The 13,112-nt window shown below is 45.1% G+C and overlaps 1 protein-coding gene across 7 annotated transcripts in view; it reads left to right on the top strand.

Annotated features, from left to right (window-relative positions):
* Positions 1–13,112, top strand: part of GOLGA3 (golgin A3) — a 51,815-nt gene that overhangs the window by 27,251 nt on the left and 11,452 nt on the right. For all 7 annotated transcript variants that reach the window (XM_028709242.2, XM_028709241.2, XM_028709244.2 and 4 more), the window contains 9 exons: positions 837–1,205; positions 1,891–1,968; positions 3,512–3,775; positions 5,032–5,126; positions 6,689–6,905; positions 7,507–7,650; positions 10,808–11,005; positions 12,071–12,187; positions 12,792–12,931. In XM_028709242.2, coding sequence (XP_028565075.2) covers positions 837–1,205; positions 1,891–1,968; positions 3,512–3,775; positions 5,032–5,126; positions 6,689–6,905; positions 7,507–7,650; positions 10,808–11,005; positions 12,071–12,187; positions 12,792–12,931 — 1,622 coding nt within the window. The remainder of the gene's footprint in view (positions 1–836; positions 1,206–1,890; positions 1,969–3,511; positions 3,776–5,031; positions 5,127–6,688; positions 6,906–7,506; positions 7,651–10,807; positions 11,006–12,070; positions 12,188–12,791; positions 12,932–13,112) is intronic.

Here is a 13,112-nt window from a genome sequence, read left to right as displayed (position 1 = left end):
CCGCAAGACAAATGCCTCGTAAGACGGAAAACCCGCTAGATGAAAGGGTTTTCCGTTTGCGATGCGCTTCGCAAGACGAATTTCCCTATGGGCTTGCTTCGCAAGACGAAAACGTCTTGCGAGTCTCGCCATTTCTCCCCCGCTCCCCCCCCTTTTTCTAAGCCGCTAAGCCGCTAATAGCCTTTTAGCAGCTAAGCCGCTAAGCCTTTAATAGCCGCTAAGCCGCTAAACTGCTAATAGCGCTAATCCGCTTAGCCGCTAATGGGGTTGCTTCGCAAGACGAAAAAACCGCTAGACGAAGAGAATTGCGGAACGGATTCTTTTCGTCTTGCGAGGTACCACTGTATCTTGCTCTGGTGAGCATCCTGGCCGCTGAATTCTGTACCTTGACTTCCATAGAATGCAACCCCAGGAAATGCTCTTTTCCTTCCTGCCGCTGACCTAATTCCTTGGATTGGGATAGCCAACTTGGTTCCCTCCAGATGGTTTTGGGTTACAACTCGCACCAGCCCTTGTCAGCATGGCCAGTAGTCGTAGATGATGGGAGTTGTAGTCCAACAACGTCTCGGGGTACCATGCTGGCTACCTTTGCCATAGGTGATAGTACTCTAGGCTCAGGGATGGGGAACCTGTGCCTGCCTGGATGTTGTTGGTCTCCAGTTCCGTTCAGCCCCAGCCAGCATGGCAAACAGTCAAGGATGATGGGAGCTGTAGTCAGGCAACATCTGGAGGGTTCATGGGTTCCTCACTCCCACTCTATAGAACTTAAGTGCTGGGTATGTGATGTGTGCATTCGTAATGGGAGAACACCCTAACACATTTTTCCTTCTATTCAGCTGAAATTGACATTGCATCAACGAGATCTTCAGGTCGCGGCTTTGCAGCAGGAGCAGCTGGACCTCATGAAGCAGCTGACTGCCACCCAGGAGACTCTGCAGACCCGAGAGCAGTCACTGGGCGACCTCCAGGCACGTTACGATGAGCTGGAGGCCAGGCTGACGGAGTTGCAGGGGGAAGCCACCTCAAAAGACGACGCTATCCAGTATTTGCAGAACGAGAAGATTGTCCTAGAGGTGGCTTTGCAGGTAGCAAGAGCCGGCAAAGAAGGACTCAAGGAAGGAGTCCAACATTTAGGAGAGAGCACTGAGGCGGCATCAGATGTTCTGGAGCAGCTGAGAAAAGAAATAGTTGTAAAGTCAAGCCAGGTAATACACTCTTCTTAATTGCGTTTCTGCTCTTTTATGCACTTATAATCATCAACACACCTGTAAGCCAGGGCAACCTGCACAGAAAGTGTTCACAAACCTTTTATATATATATATATATATATATATATATATATATATATATATAATATTTTTATTGGTTTTTAACATACAAAATTATAAAACATACCACACAATTTATCACAAATGCATTCTTATTGGACTTCCATCAGCACCTCTGATAATCCTCTGTCTTAGTCACTTCTTACGCATTTCCTAACTTAATATTGCCTTTACATCTCTTAACATATCACGTCTCCTTCTCCATTTTTGCAGTATTTCTAATATCATTCCTCGCAGAACTTCTTGCAAAATTCACAAACCTTTTATAACAGGCATGGCCGATGTGGTGCCCTGCAGGTGTTATTGGACCACAATTCCCATTATAAAAAAACTATTAATTAATTTATATGCCACTTATGTTCCAGAGTGGCTTTTAAGGAACTTTTCCCTTCTTTTCCCCTGTTCTGGCTGTTGCTATTAAACAGCAGGTGCACTTTGGGATCATGTGCTGTAGAAATTACACCTGGGAAAATTCTTACTCTGGATGCCACAAAACTAGTTCACTTCTCTAGTCCTCGTCCAGAGCCCAAGTAATATTGCTATTATTATTCCACCCCAATAGGTAGAAAATCTCCAGCTTGAGAGTGCCAGTCTCAAGAAGCAAACCCAGAAGGTCAAGGAGCAGTTCCTTCAGCAAAAGGTGTGTGTCTATATAAGTGTTTTAAAATACCACATTTTTCCTTGTATATTTTCCAACTATTTTTGGGCATGCAAATTTAATTAAATGGGGGGAGGTGACTCAGAGTCATTGAGCTTTTTTTGCTTTTTGGGGGGGATTGCCCAGGGTTGTTCAGCTTTTTTTAGGGGGGGATAGCCGAAAATCGCTCACCCGCACGCAACGCAAAATCCGCATATCGCCTGTCCCCTCACCAGCAGAAGCTGCCAATCACCCGCCCAATTGCCGGAGCGTCAGCCAATCCACACCAGCCATTGACGGAACAACCAATAACATGCCCAATAGCTGCTGACAGACACAGCAGCAACCAATCAAACGTTCACCCTATGCACTACCCATGTATAAGACAACCCCCACCTCTAAGCATGATTTTTAAAGAAAATAACGTAGTCTTATACACGGAAAAGTACGGTAGTAAAAATAAATAAATGATTCATAAGGATGTCAGCTTATGACTGGGGAACTTGGGGTTGGAAATATCACCCTCCAGGCCTTTCTGTCTGGTTCTCAGAACTCTTCATAGACCTCACCAAACCTACTTTCTCTTCCTCCTTGAGTGCTTGAATATGTCCTTGAATCTGGACGGAGAATAGAGGTTTGTGTGTATGTGTGTGTCGAAACTTGCCTCCTTTACAAAGGCAAAAATTTCCAGTGGTTGCTCCACCCACTTTTGCCTGTGGCCACACCCACCAGTGGCATGCAGCCTTTGGAATATTGTCAAGAAGGGAATGTGGCTCTTGAGCTGAAAAGGAGTCAACACTCCTGCTGTAGTTTTATATAGTGGTACCTCGGGTTACATACGCTTCAGGTTACATACGCTTCAGGTTACACACTCCACTAAGCCAGAAATAGTGCTTCAGGTTAAGAACTTTGCTTCAGGATAAGAACAGAAATCGGGCTCTGGTGGCGCAGCAGCAGGAGGGGGCCCTATTAGCTAAAGTGATGCTTCAGGTTAAGAACAGTTTCAGGTTAAGTACGGACCTCCGGAACGAATTAAGTACTTAACCCGAGGTACCACTGTATAGTGTAATTGCCAGACTGGTGTAGTGGTTAAGAGTGGTAGTCTTGTAATCTGGGGAACCGGGTTCGCGTCTCCGCTCCTCCACATGCAGCTGCTGGGTGACCTTGGGCCAGTCACACTTCTTTGAAGTCTCTCAGCCCCACTCACCTCACAGAGTGTTTGTTGTGGGGGAGGAAGGGAAAGGAGAATGTTAGCCGCTTTGAGACTCCTTCACCGGCAGGTGAACACTTTTTTTGGTAAATGAGTGCTTTTAACGAAAGGGTTGGTGCTGTGCTGTCTTTATAGTAATTATTGGTTTGGTTTTAATTTGTTTTGTATACATATATTTTACCAATTTTTTAAAATGGTCCCGTCCCCCCCGTTTTTTAGTGGGTCTTATTTTTAACTGTAAGCCTCCTTTGAGTCCCATCAAAGGCGGGGTATAAAAAAATATGTAATGATATATAATGATAATAATAAAGCTAAGCACATCAATTTCTTTTCCAGGTGATGGTGGAAGCTTACCGGAGAGATGCAGTTTCAAAGGACCAGCTGATCAGTGAACTGAAGTCCACCAAGAAGAGGCTAGACTCTGAAGTGAAAGAGTTAAGACGGGAGCTGCTCCAGCTTCAGGGTGAAAAGAAATCTGTGGAGGTTGAGAACTCGAGGTTGGGGAAGGAAGTGTCTCGAGTTCAGCAGCAGATGGAGGAATTGGAAAGCCAGTTGCAAGCAGTCCAAAGAGAGCGAGACGACATGGAGAGAGAGTTGCAGGTGCAGATGAAGCCTTTGTTGTCCTTTGTTGTCCATAATGCTTCGGATCAGCCTGTTGGAATACGTAGACAGTAGCTAAACTGTGATAGGAATGAGCCTAGTCTTTCCCAAAGCTCTCATGATCTCCTGCTTCTCCCTTCAGCATGGCCACAATGGGGAAATCATAAGCTTTTACTTCCTTTACAATCATTGTTTAGTGTACTATTTGAAACCTGTTTTATGAGCGATGGTGAACTCTCCTTCCTTGGAGGTCTTTAAGCAGCGGTTGGCTGTCCATCTGTCATATATGATTTCGTTGAGATTGCCGGATTGCAGGGGGTTGGACTAGATGTCCCTCGGGGTTCCTTCCAACTCTACAAATCTATGATTATTATATTCAACAATGTATTATTTGAAGTCAGCCAAATGTGGCTTGAAGTTGCCTTGTTTCAGGATAAACCATTGTTAAATTTAACCACGGTTCAGCTGGCAAAACAAGCTGTGGTTCATTAAAAAAACACAAGTGAGTCCTTCCTAATTCCTCGTGCCTGCAATGGAGTAGGATGGAGGGGAAGGACAGAACTATGAGACTAGGGGAAAGCAAGGTTCATTCCCATCATGATAAACTATGGTTTATAATGACAGTGCCGCCAGAACATTAACCTGCATAGATGTTGGAGTGATCCAGAAAGGCAGATCATAAATTACCATCCCAGAGTAAATTGGATTGTTTGTGGGCCATAAAAGGTCCACAATTTAGTTTTGTTTCAGTTCAGCCACTGAATGTGTCGCCTTTGCCAAGTATATAAAATTAAGACCTTTTTTTAAAAAAAGATATTTATTAAGATTTTACAGAATGAAAAAAGAAAAAAGAAAAATACAAAATAAAAATAATTAAAAAACAATTCCATCTTTCCATCACTTATTTTTCATTTGCTTGTTTCCCAGACCTCCTCACACCTCCCTTTTTTTGTATTCCAATTCATTTTATTAGTTCAGCAAATCCTTTCCCTCTTTGTTTATCCTAGTCTTTAATCTTAAAATATTATACCATTAAATTTTTACCTGTTAATAATCCATTTTTTCATATTCCTTATAGCGTTATAGCTAAAAACCACTTAACTTTTTATCCAACATCATTCTAACATTCATTAATTTTACAATATTTCTGTAGATAGTCTTTAAATTTCTTCCAATCTTCTTCCACCGACTCTTCTCTAAGACCTTTTTATTAGAGAAGAGCATGTAGCTTATAGTTCTCCTGTCCCGCTTTTCAGACTTTGCAGTTTGACAGAGAACAGATGTCTGCTCTAGCTGAAATGAATGAAGTATTAAAACGTCAGGTTGACGAAATGCAGCAGGAAACCAAAATGTGAGTATGACAGATTACGCCTTGCCTAGAATAGCCACAGCAACTAGTACTCATTGATATTGTTCATCAAGTGCCTATGCGGGGGGGGGGGGGGTCCTGCAGTCTATTAATGGGGGCATAGTCTTCTTTTTGCCTTTTATCTGGATTTCTGATTCCTATAGCATTGATGTCATTTGTCACATAATGGTAATCTAAGAACAATGCAGCACCAAATTAGTTTTTGACATGTTGGGATCCCAAACATGCACTATTTACATGGGAGTTTCTCTTTTAATTAAAGGTAAATGGGTACTTTGAAGTAGCTTCAATTGCCTTTAAAATAAGATAAGCTTTTCTTGCCCAATGAGACTAAAAATGTATGTAAGGCAGATTAAAAAGCATTAAAGCCAAAAGAGGGGGTTTGATTCTTACAATATGCCTTTGTCTAATTGTGTGGTATGATTAATTTGCTTGCCTGTGTTAATGCGGTGCTAGTTTGTGATCCCATTTGCTACTTAATCCTCTTTAGTACCAAACTACAGTGGAATTATTGTTGGGAACATTGCCAACGTTTTGCTTTTAATGCTGTTTGTTCTTTAGCATATGCTGTGTACCACTGATGTCATATCGGTCTTCTGGGTCAGATTCAGGTTAGATTAAATTTAGAGTGATAGCCAATGTCTTAAGTAGACTCCCCCCCCCACCCGCCCCCCCAGCGGGGGACCAGCTCTGTTGCAACATCCTTGATGCAAAATGTGACAGGCTTTGGATAGTCCTTAAGCTAGCAGTTCGGAATACAGACTGATCTGACTTAAGGGATATAGCCCATTGGAAAGTTCTCCTATGGGGCTTAATGCAGTCCCGCTTTCAATGAGGCTTGGGCATGAGCTTGTGTAGTAGAGTGGCTAGACTAGGCCCTAGGAGGCCATGGTTCAATTCAGCCCTTGGCCATGAAGCTCACTGGGTGACCTTGGGCAAATCACTGCTTCTTGCCCTAACTGTACATCATAGGGTAGTTGTGCGGATTAAATGAAGAGGGACTTTGAGAGAGTAATTCCTACCATTTCCCTAGTTATTGTGCTGTTGGGTTTATTTCAGAGTTTCCTGCCTATTTCCCACTTTGCCCATTTCACTTAATTAACAGTTGAAAGAAAACATGATCCTAGTGAACAATGACTAAGACTGGTCATCTTTGTCTGCCTTCTGTCTCCAACTTATCCCACCGTTATTTTGATGGCATCCATTCAGGTGTTAAGTAGATTTTAAGGGTAGCTAGATTTATGCCTGCTGACCTTTATGCAAGGCATGAGAATCTCAGGATGTTTCTAAATGCTTTCCAGGTTACGTTTTTTGATATCAGACTGGTACCAGGGCCAGGAAAGTTTGTAATGGAGGGTCCCCTGTCTATTAAGTTATGTCAACTTTTTATAAACCTTAGAATAAGTTCAGATTGAAACGTGCTTATTCGCATCATGGAAGAGTGTATAGCTGGCTGGAACCTTTAAATGTCCAGAAGGTGAGGTCCTACTTGTTCATCTTAATGTGGAGCTTTTTCTGAGGTAGTTTTTTGATATTACTTTCAGGGCCTTTACTGAACAGAAGCAAAAAATGAAACGACTGGGCTCAGATTTGAGCACAGCACAGAAGGAGATGAAAGCAAAACACAAAGCTTATGAGAATGCAGTTGGGATCCTCAGTCGCCGGCTACAGGAAGCCCTCTCAGCAAAAGAATCGTCTGAAGCAGAGCTGGCCAAGTTGAAGGCACAAATCTCTGACAGTGAAAACAGCCAGGCTGGCCTAGTAAGCAAAATTTCTGAGCAGGCCTAACTTCACTCACTTAAAACAGGAGTGGGGAACTGAATCTGGCCCAGTGAGTCAGTTGTCTATCTCCTTCCCTCATTGGAGACCACTGGTGGGTGAGGGCACCCACCTGACGTCTAGAGGACATCAGGTGACCCATTTGGGGGGGGGGCTGCACAGTTTGATATCAAACTGTTGGGCATAAGTGCAGCCGCAAAACATGTCTTGAAGCTGTTTGCAAGACCCAGTGATCATTGAGTTTTGGAGAGCTCTTTCAGAGTGCATTTCCAAGCGCTCTGCAAGTTCTGAGAATCAGCTCATTGCTGGATTTTGCAGAGTGATTTGTGATGGACTCTGCACGACCCGGCGATCAACTGATGGTAAGGTTCTGCTGAGTGCTTTGCACAGGGCCTGCAAAACCCCTTTTGGCTGAGCCATATATATCATATATATGATGGCAAGGGGTGTGGCACCGCCGAAATGGCCTTGTGGGGCCTAATGTTGCTTGTGGGGCCAATGTTCCACACCCAAACTTTAAGCAATTGAATTCCTACCCCAACTGAGATGCCTAACTAGACTTACTTTGTCTTTTCACCTTCAGGAAAGGATTCAGGCTCTGGAGACAGAACTGGAGGTTCTCAGCCACAGTAAGATGGTTCTAGAAAAGGAACTGCAAGAAGTGATCTCGCTCACCAGCCAGGAACTGGAGGAGTACAGAGAGAAAGTCCTTGAACTTGAGGACGAGGTAATTGTGTTGGCTTCTTGTTATCATATATCTCCTTGATGTGGTGCTGCTTCTATAGGCTGGATGCATGTAACCAGTTCCTGAGGATCAGCACTGGCCTAGGTCTGTCTAGTGGAGGCAGACTGGTGCAGAAACTGACCTATGAACTACAGCTGTTGTGCGGAATATATCTCAGCCCAAGGGCCACATTCCTTTCTGGGCAACCTTCTGGGGTCTACATGCCCGTGGTGGGCGGGGCCAGAGGCAAAAGTGGGTGGAGCCACGAATGTACATGTTAGCGTTTGTACAGAAGGCAAATAACAAAAACAACAACAGCACTATTATTATTTGTACCCCACCCATCTGACTGGGTTGCCCCAGCCACTTGGGGAGGCTTCCAATATATACAGTCATACCTCGGGTTACAGACGCTTCAGGTTGTGGTTTTTTGGGGTTACGAACGTGCCAAAACCCAGAAGTACCGGAATGAGTTACTTCCGGGTTTCTGCGGTTGCACATGTGCAGAAGCGCTAAATCGTGCTTTGCTCATGCGCAGAAGCACCGACTCACAACCTGCACATGCGCAGATGTGGCACTGCAGGTTGCGAACGTGCCCCTCGCACGGATCACGTTCGCAACCCGAGCATCCACTGTATATAAAAATAATGAAACATTAAACATGAAAAAACTTCCGTATACAGTATATGCCCCTCTCTATCTAGGCAAAAATGAGGCATTATCAGATTTTAAGGATACCTTCCAGCCAGACATAAAAACACTCAAGGCCAGGCCAGTAAGGTGTGTGGCCTTGGGAAAGTACTGAGGGTTAGATGGAGAGACTTGGAAAGCTGCATTTGGTTCCTGCCCCTGAGGTTCTCAACCCCAGAACTATGGAGCTCTTAATCAAATTTCACCTCTGCCATGAGCTCACTCTGCCATTGCTGGCACAGAAGGTCAACAGCGTTGGGCACCTGCTATGGCCCATGCAGGGGTGGACTTTGGTAATGTTTTGTAATATGGCGCCCCGTGCGAGGCCAAAATTTGGTGCCCCCAAATGGATCTTCTCAGTTATGGGTTTTCTCAGTTTTGCTCCGCCTCGGCTTGGTGCCCTGTGCCATCCACTGCCCATGTTCCACCAGGGCCCTACTGCCATTTCCCAGCAGCCTCCTTGCTCTTCTACCACTGCTCTTCTGCTTTGCCCGCTATGCACCTGCTCTCTCCAAATGAGTATATAACCTCTGTGTGCTTTTCGCTGCCCTATCTCTCCCCTGGGAGGCGAGTGCCTGTTCAGGCCAAGAGAAGGAGGGAGGTAAATATGCAGCAGGAACAGCAGCCAGTGGGAAGGCCCCCCTGCTAAGAGAGTCTCTTGCCCAAGGGAACTTGCACTGCCTTTGGCAAATCTATGCTTTACAAGTCCCTTCTGCAGTATGGGGGCAATCCTGCTCTGCCTTCCAGCATTGTTACATTACAATAACGTCGTATATGTCAAGCATCCTGAGCACTGAAAAAAGCTGTACAAATGCTTGTTGTAATGCCATATGTGGTGCTTGGGTTCAAGGCCTAACAGATTCCTTAGCCCTCTGGTTAATGCACGATAGCCAGTGTAACACAAGGCACTACGATGCTCTAGATTGGGCATTGATTTGTGAGTTTTGCCATGCGGGAAGCTCAGCTGTGCAGCATAGGACAACATTGAAATGAATGCAGATGATGTAAGGACATCCTTCTTTAGCTCCAGACAGAACTAGATTCGTGGGTGTACCAGCTGAAGTAAACCTGATGCAACACCTGTACCTTAAATTGTTTTGCCCAGGATGCCTCCAGGGTCTGCAGCTACACACAACACTTCTCAACTCTGCAGTTACACAAATATACTTGTTATCTCGCTTTCCTCCTCCGGGGAGAGGCGATTTTCTTATAACGCGTGATAATTGTTGAGTTGAAAACACTGGAAATTTCTACAGCCCATTTAAAAAGTAGGGGACTCCACAGCGGACTGTCCCAAACCATCTTTTAGATTTGTATTTAAACAACCTGAAAAGCTTGGTTGAAAAAAATCAATTAATTCCTCTGTGCTGTGCGTATCTGGGCAAGTGAGGTGATACAAGGATACGTCTGGAATACAGTTTGAGTGTTTTACTTCGCTAGCTATATTTCTGTACCACCATTTAGCCAAAAAAAGTTATCAGGGCAGTGCCACAGACAAAAGGTGGAACCAAGAAGTGAAACAAACAAACAAACAAACAAACAAACAAACAAACAAAGTCATACCTCAGTTGGTTGGAGCCTGGTGCTGATAACACCAGGGTTACAGGGTTGATTCCCATAAGGGACAACTGCATATTCCTGCATTGCAGAGGTTTGGGCTAGATCTGGCACCCCCAAACTTAGCCCTCCAGATGTTTTTGGGACTACAATTCCCATCATCCCTGACCATTGGTCCTGTTAGCTAGGGGTGATGGGAGTTGTAGTCCCAAAACAGCTGGAGGGCCGAGTTTGGGGATGCCTGGGCTAGATGATCCTCTGAGTCCCTTCCAACTCTATGTTTCTAGTGTCGTATCCAACTTAGTCCTACTCAGAATAGACCCATTGGCATTACTGGATGTAAGTTAGTCATGCCCATTACTTTCAGTGGGTCTCCTGTGAGTAAGAATATAAGAAGAGCCTGCTGGATCAGACCAATTGCCCATCCAGTCCGGCATCCTGTTTTCCCAGTGGCCTTCCAGATGCCTATGGAAAGCTTGCAAGCAGGACCTGGGTGCAACACCACTCTCTCCTCCTGTGGCTCCTAGCAGCTGGTGTTCAGAAGCATCCTGCCCCCAACTATGGCAGTAGCATTGGGTATAAAACAGCACCTGAATAAAGCCAGCAACAGAAATAAAGCAAAGAACTTTAAAAGCACAAAAAAAGGTTTTAATCTGTACTAGATGAGCCTCTCTGGACAGTGCATTCCAAAACTAGGTGCCACTACTGAAAAGACCCTCTCCCTAGAAGCCGTCTGACAGGTATTGGAGCAGAAGGGCCTCTGAAGATGACTTCAGGGTCTGGGAACTTCTAACAGATCATTCATCGGTTTATAAACAGGGTTTCTTCATTGTTTGCTACTCAGTGACATTCAGTGAGCCTGCAAAGTGATTCTTTATGGTGGCTGCAGTAATCGTTCCTATTGTCCATTTAGCTTCAGGAAGCCAGGGGCTTCCGGAGAAAGATAAAGCGACTGGAAGAGATGAACAAGAAGCTCTCCCTTGAGCTGGAGCACGAACGCGGGAAGCTCACTGGCCTCGGCCAGTCCAACGCAGCTCTGCGGGAACACAACCGCATCCTCGAAGCAGCGCTGGCAAAGAGAGAGGCGGACCTGGTGCAGCTGAATCTTCAGGTACTCTGAGCCGTTTCTGCCTGGGCTGGTGCTGTAAATCGGTTCCAGTTCTTTAGGTTCTCATTCATTTTGGTCAGCAGTCTGTGAATATTACATAGGAGGGATGTATCATATTGGAGGGACACAGGAAAGGGCCTTCTTGGTGGCTGCTCCTAGGCTCTGGAACTCCCTCCCTGGAGACACTAGACTGGCTCCCTCCTTGTTGTTCTTCTGCTGACCAGTGAAGACCTTCTTGTTCCAACTTCGGAACTGACTGCTTTCAATGAAGGGCTGGTGCTGTCCTGTTTTTACTGTAATTATTTGCATGTTTAAATCAGATTGTATATATGTATATAGTTTTAATAATTTCAATGTTTAGTTTCCCCCCCTGTGTTTTTAGTGGTTCTTGTTTTTACCTGTAAGCTGCCTTGAGTCCCGTCAGGGGGAAAAGCAGAGGATAAACACACAAAAACACACATTTGTACACCATTTAATCACTGTCAGCTCTAAGTGGTGCACAAGAGGCTCAATACACTAAGACTAAAAATGAGCTAAAACTCATTATAAAATCAGAGTTTGATTAAAAAGCCTGCTGCAAAGGACTTGAAAGCAACCTCAGCAGAAAGAGAGTTTCACAAAACTGGTCCCACAGTGCTGAATGCACAGCTCCTTGTCACTATGAACCGTACATCTGAACCATGTAGTTTGTTAAGGTTTCCGAGAGTTGTTCAGAGACCCCTATTCCCTTCACCGAGCTACAATTCCCAGAGTGGTTTAACAGCCAATCCCTCTTCCCAGGGTGCTGTGGGAACTGTAGCTCTGTGAGGGGAATGGGAGCCTCAGAACAACTCTCGGAAACCTTCACAAACTACACTTCCCATGATTCTTTGGGAGGATCATTGGCTTTTTCAAGTGGTATGTTGACTTTTTCCAAGTATGATGCTGCTTTGAAGAGCATGTGGGGCCTTAGGTAAGCACACGTGCTTTCAGAAAGCATCAGCCAGTGCAGTGAGCAAGCCCAAGGACACCAGCTTTAAGTCCTTTGTATCGGGAGGGTTCACCTTGTGGGTTTTGTTGATGGCCCAGGTCCAGGCAGTTCTGAAGCGCAAAGAGGAGGAAGACCAGCAAATGAAGCAACTAATCCAAGCCTTGAAGACGGCCTTGGAAAAGGAGAAGACAAAAGTCAACAGCCTTAAAGAACAGGTAAGAACTGGTGTGTGTGTGTGTGTGTGTTACTTTTCACCATGAGCATTTCATTTTAAGACTTGCCTGCACAACTGGGCAGAGGGCTCTGTGTGTGATATGCATATAAATGAGCAGCAGCCATTAAGGACTGTTGCATGATTATGGTTAAATGGCAATGATCTGTAAAGCCTTCAGATCTTGGCTGAAGCCACAGGCTCAGTGGGTCGCCTCTGATACGCTAAGACCTCCCTAGTCCCTATTTTGGCAGCAGGAAGATGCCAAAATTGTCACATGACAGGCTTTTGCTATGATTGCCAAGGTATTGCATGTAAGTTTTTGGACTACAATTCCCATCAGCCCCAGCCAGTGTGGCCAGTTGTCTGCGATGGGGGGAGTTGTAGTCCAGCAACATCTGGAGAGCCAAAGGCTCCCCAGCCTGGGAGGGGAGAGAGAGAAACCGCAGGTGCCCAGTGATAAAGATGGAGAAGGGGCAATATTTAGTTGTAGGCTTGTGGTCCTTAAACAGAGATGCAGCGGACATGGGAGAAAGGGTCAGGGAAATGGATGGGGTAGGATGGCGGAGATAGAATGATCCATACACTGATGCTCTTTGCTGCTATAGGTTGCAACAGTCAAAGTTGAGGCAGCGCATAATCGCCGTCATTATAAAGCAGCTGCCCTTGAGCTTGGCGAGGTGAAACGAGAGCTGCAGGCCAAAGAAGTCCTCATCCGGGCCCTTCAGGCTGAAGTGGACAAACTGCAGTGAGTATCACAAGGAAACTGAAACTACATTTCTATTAAAAATACGTATAGTTTGGTGTTTTGGGACAAGGTTCCATGGCTGCTTTAAAAAACCATATATTTTAGGAGGAATTGCAAGGCCTCCTCATGGGTTAACCATAAATGAAGGCCTAACACATGAATAATGGGAGTTGGGGCCAAC

Source organism: Podarcis muralis, chromosome 16, assembly GCF_964188315.1.
Source record: "Podarcis muralis chromosome 16, rPodMur119.hap1.1, whole genome shotgun sequence".
Lineage (NCBI taxonomy): Eukaryota > Metazoa > Chordata > Lepidosauria > Squamata > Lacertidae > Podarcis > Podarcis muralis.
Note: the sequence above shows the minus strand (reverse complement) of the source record. Positions and strands in the feature narration are given on the sequence as shown.